Here is a 3,421-nt window from a genome sequence, read left to right as displayed (position 1 = left end):
CTCATAAGCCAATCATGTGGATGGCCCTTCTCTGTACCCTGTTGAGCTTATCTGCATCCTTCTTGAAGTGTGGTGCCCAAAGGCACATTATAACTGTTATGTTTTTAAGATTCTGTTTGTAAAAGCACTACACACATTAATGCAGTCATATAATCATTATTATTTTTATAATTATTTTAATTGTTACTATTATTTTTATGTTATTTTTATGAAACTGGCTAAGAACCTAAGTCATGCTTATTACAAAAAAGTTGCAACAAACTAGAAAATTCTACAACCTGGAGGTCTTTGGGACAGTTCTTTATATTAGTTCTTCTTTCTCCCACTGGTAGGAGAAAACATTTATCAGAATGAGAGAGTTGGAGCCCTCAACTCCTGTAGCCATAATTAGAAAAGCTGTCTAATTCTAGGGGCAAGTTTTTAGACTCAAGGATTCTCAGATGCAAAATTTAAATCTCATGATGACTCCAATGGCTTTCCAAGAGAAGCTGACAGCAAACAACAGGAACTAATAGATATTCATTCTGACAGAATCAGCAGTGATTGATTCTTGTGTTTCTTTTCCCTTTCCTTTCAGCTTTTCCAAGAGACAATACTGCATAAAACTGCTACTACAAGCCATGTTCCTGGAACATACTAGTTACGTCACTGGCATCAGTTTGAACTTTGAGCATTTCAAAAAACATTTGGAGTTAGAGTATGCTACTGAACCATAGGTACAAAAAGCAAAAAAAAATTAATATTTCACAATGCTAAAAATATTATTTGAAATAATTTGATTTCTGTTTCAAATTAGCAGGCTATCATATGGTCATTCAAAATGACATGATGGACTTTGGGGTTCTTCTGCTTGCTTGTTTTTGTTGTTTTGTTGTGGTTTGTTTTTTGCAATCCTTGTATTCCAAAGATATCTGTATGAAAATGGAAGTCTTGGGGAAAAAAAGTTTGCTTTTCATATTGTTAGAAAGGAAAGCCGGAAATCTGGCTGTAGACTTGCGTTTAATTATTCACAATCAAAATACCATTCTAAAGTGAAAAATATATAAATATCAAAAGCCAAGGGAATTATATCTGTGCCATAGGAAAGGAGCTGTCCTTAAAAGGACAGAAAATTAAAGCTGTTTTAAAAAAACTGCTAAAGAACATTTGCAACTAGAATGCATTATTATGAGTTTGGCAAGAAATTATGTTTCAAGTATGACTTACTGCCTTGAGCCTCTGTTTAAAGGAACAATCTAAGCATAGGAAATGAATTTATAGATATATAATTTTCCAGTACTTGGTTCAGAGACACAGACTAAAGTCGTAATCTAAGTTCACCCTCTACCATCCTTCTCAAGTTTTAGCTGGCCACAATATTCAGAAGATAATTCTGGCAAGGGATAATAAAGTTGTTGCTTAACTGCCTATTAACGTACCATACAAAAATCAGACTAGTACAAAAACTTGATTCTAATAATGGCCAATATTAGTGTACCAATTTCCAATGACACTGATACTGACCACTCTTAAAAACAGAATGCTGGGTTAATCGGACAACTAGTTTGATCCAGTATAGCAATCCCTATGTTCCTTAAATGAACAGACATTCTCTTTGAAAAACAAGTAACTTGAAAAAATTCCAGATTAGGCATGGGAGGTTTAGACACATGGGAGTACCCAGATAAGCACCAATAGCTGGCTTTCCAGATAGGTAAAGACTAATAGCAAAGGAAGCTCAAGGTACTCAGCACTTCTAAAAATGAAAACACAAGATTTCTCAAGCACTGTAAGTGTCCAGGACTCCCCAATCTTGTTTCCAGGAAGATTAGCCTTGTTGTTATTTAGTGGGCCCTCAGACACTGTGAAATGTTCAGAATCTACAGTGTATCTATGAAAATTCATAATTTAAAAATATAGCACTTCATCTGTACATGGTGCTTTTCATACATGACGACTCCAATGTGGCTTACAAGTATTGGTGAACTTAACCCTGCAGCACTGTGCTTCATGGATTATTATATCATCCCTGTTTTGCAGTTAACTCACTTCTTACCTTCTTTTTATGTTTTGAGCTTTAAAAACTTTGCACTGATAATGAATCTCTATATAGGGTGGACAGCACTGGCCCTTTCTTTGTGGGTGGAGAAAAACTGAATGTTAGCATTAATATTCCATGTAACATCCCAGTAACATTCCATGCATTGAACCACGCAACAAAGCTAAGCAGCACTACATATTCTTGTATATAACTTGCACGTTTTTACCCAAAACCAGCTGCTGGAAATTGAAGTGTGCATTATATGTGAGAAATATAATCAAAGCAAGGTCTGCTGCTTATGGGCAAAACCAAAAATAAAACCTGCAGTGATCCACATAGAGCAGGCTCAGCTCCCTAGCAGCTGCTACTCAGTTACTACAAATAAAATTGTTTCCCCTTCATTCTGCTTTTCAAAAACAAGATACATATTATGTTCTGAGGATGTTGTATGCAAGAAAATATGGTATTTCACCTCTTAAACAGGTTCCCACAAAGAAAGAGAAATAGATCTATTCTGTGAAATATGGTGTCAGTCTGTGTCCAGGCTGATCAAAAGAAATACTTAAATGTCAATGTTACAAACCATACCTTCCATGACATACACCAGTGAACCCACATCTCCTTCTTTGATGATGCAACTGTCTTTGCCATATTCCACTGGATACATACAATCCACAATCTCCTGGATCTGAGATATTTCTAGATTCTTCATGAAGTCATTGTCAAGGATTGCTTCCTTTATTAGTTCCTTGGACCTATGGCAAGAAAGGTAAGATTTATCCATGTATCCAGTAATTTAATTCAATCACTGTATGTGATGTTTAGCATGTTCACACACTGCCATTATGCACCAATGAAAGCATTTGCTTGCAAAGATTCCAACACTTTCCCAAAAATCTGAAAACAAAGTCCATCTGCCAGAAAGTGAAAGATAGAGAGGTGTGTGAGAGTATTCATTTTTGAATGCTTATCATAAACTGAACATTAGCTATGCCAAAATTTAAAAAGTAAATTTAATATGTTTACAACAGTCTCTCTCTTTTGGCCAATGATTTCATGTGTACACCAACCTCACTAGAATAATATATTTACACCAGCTATTCTCCAGAGAATGTATTCTCCATATATAAAATAGGAATGACATACCAAAACAGAATGCTTAAGACTTTGTGATGTATACTTTATTATGTTTTATACTAATTATACAAAATAAAGAATACAAAGGTTGCAATATAATACATTTTGGGTAAGTATTCTGTAGTATTAATTGTATTCCAAAAGTTCAAATACAGTATAGGAAACATCATTATTACAGAACAGTTTAATTCATTATTTTGGTTACTTATTACTGGTAAGTTTAGGCAATTATTTTATTAACAGATATATATATATATATATATA

At 34.3% G+C, this 3,421-nt stretch overlaps 1 protein-coding gene across 2 annotated transcripts in view; it reads right to left on the bottom strand.

The window, feature by feature from the left end:
* Positions 1-3,421, bottom strand: part of PRKG1 (protein kinase, cGMP-dependent, type I) — a 1,350,404-nt gene that overhangs the window by 1,159,141 nt on the left and 187,842 nt on the right. For both annotated transcript variants that reach the window (XM_019507769.1, XM_019507768.1), the window contains exon 2: positions 2,609-2,775. In XM_019507769.1, coding sequence (XP_019363314.1) covers positions 2,609-2,775 — 167 coding nt within the window. The remainder of the gene's footprint in view (positions 1-2,608; positions 2,776-3,421) is intronic.

Source organism: Gavialis gangeticus, unplaced genomic scaffold, assembly GCF_001723915.1.
Source record: "Gavialis gangeticus isolate Ggan-Ray unplaced genomic scaffold, GavGan_comp1, whole genome shotgun sequence".
Classification (NCBI taxonomy): Eukaryota; Metazoa; Chordata; order Crocodylia; family Gavialidae; genus Gavialis; species Gavialis gangeticus.
Note: the sequence above shows the minus strand (reverse complement) of the source record. Positions and strands in the feature narration are given on the sequence as shown.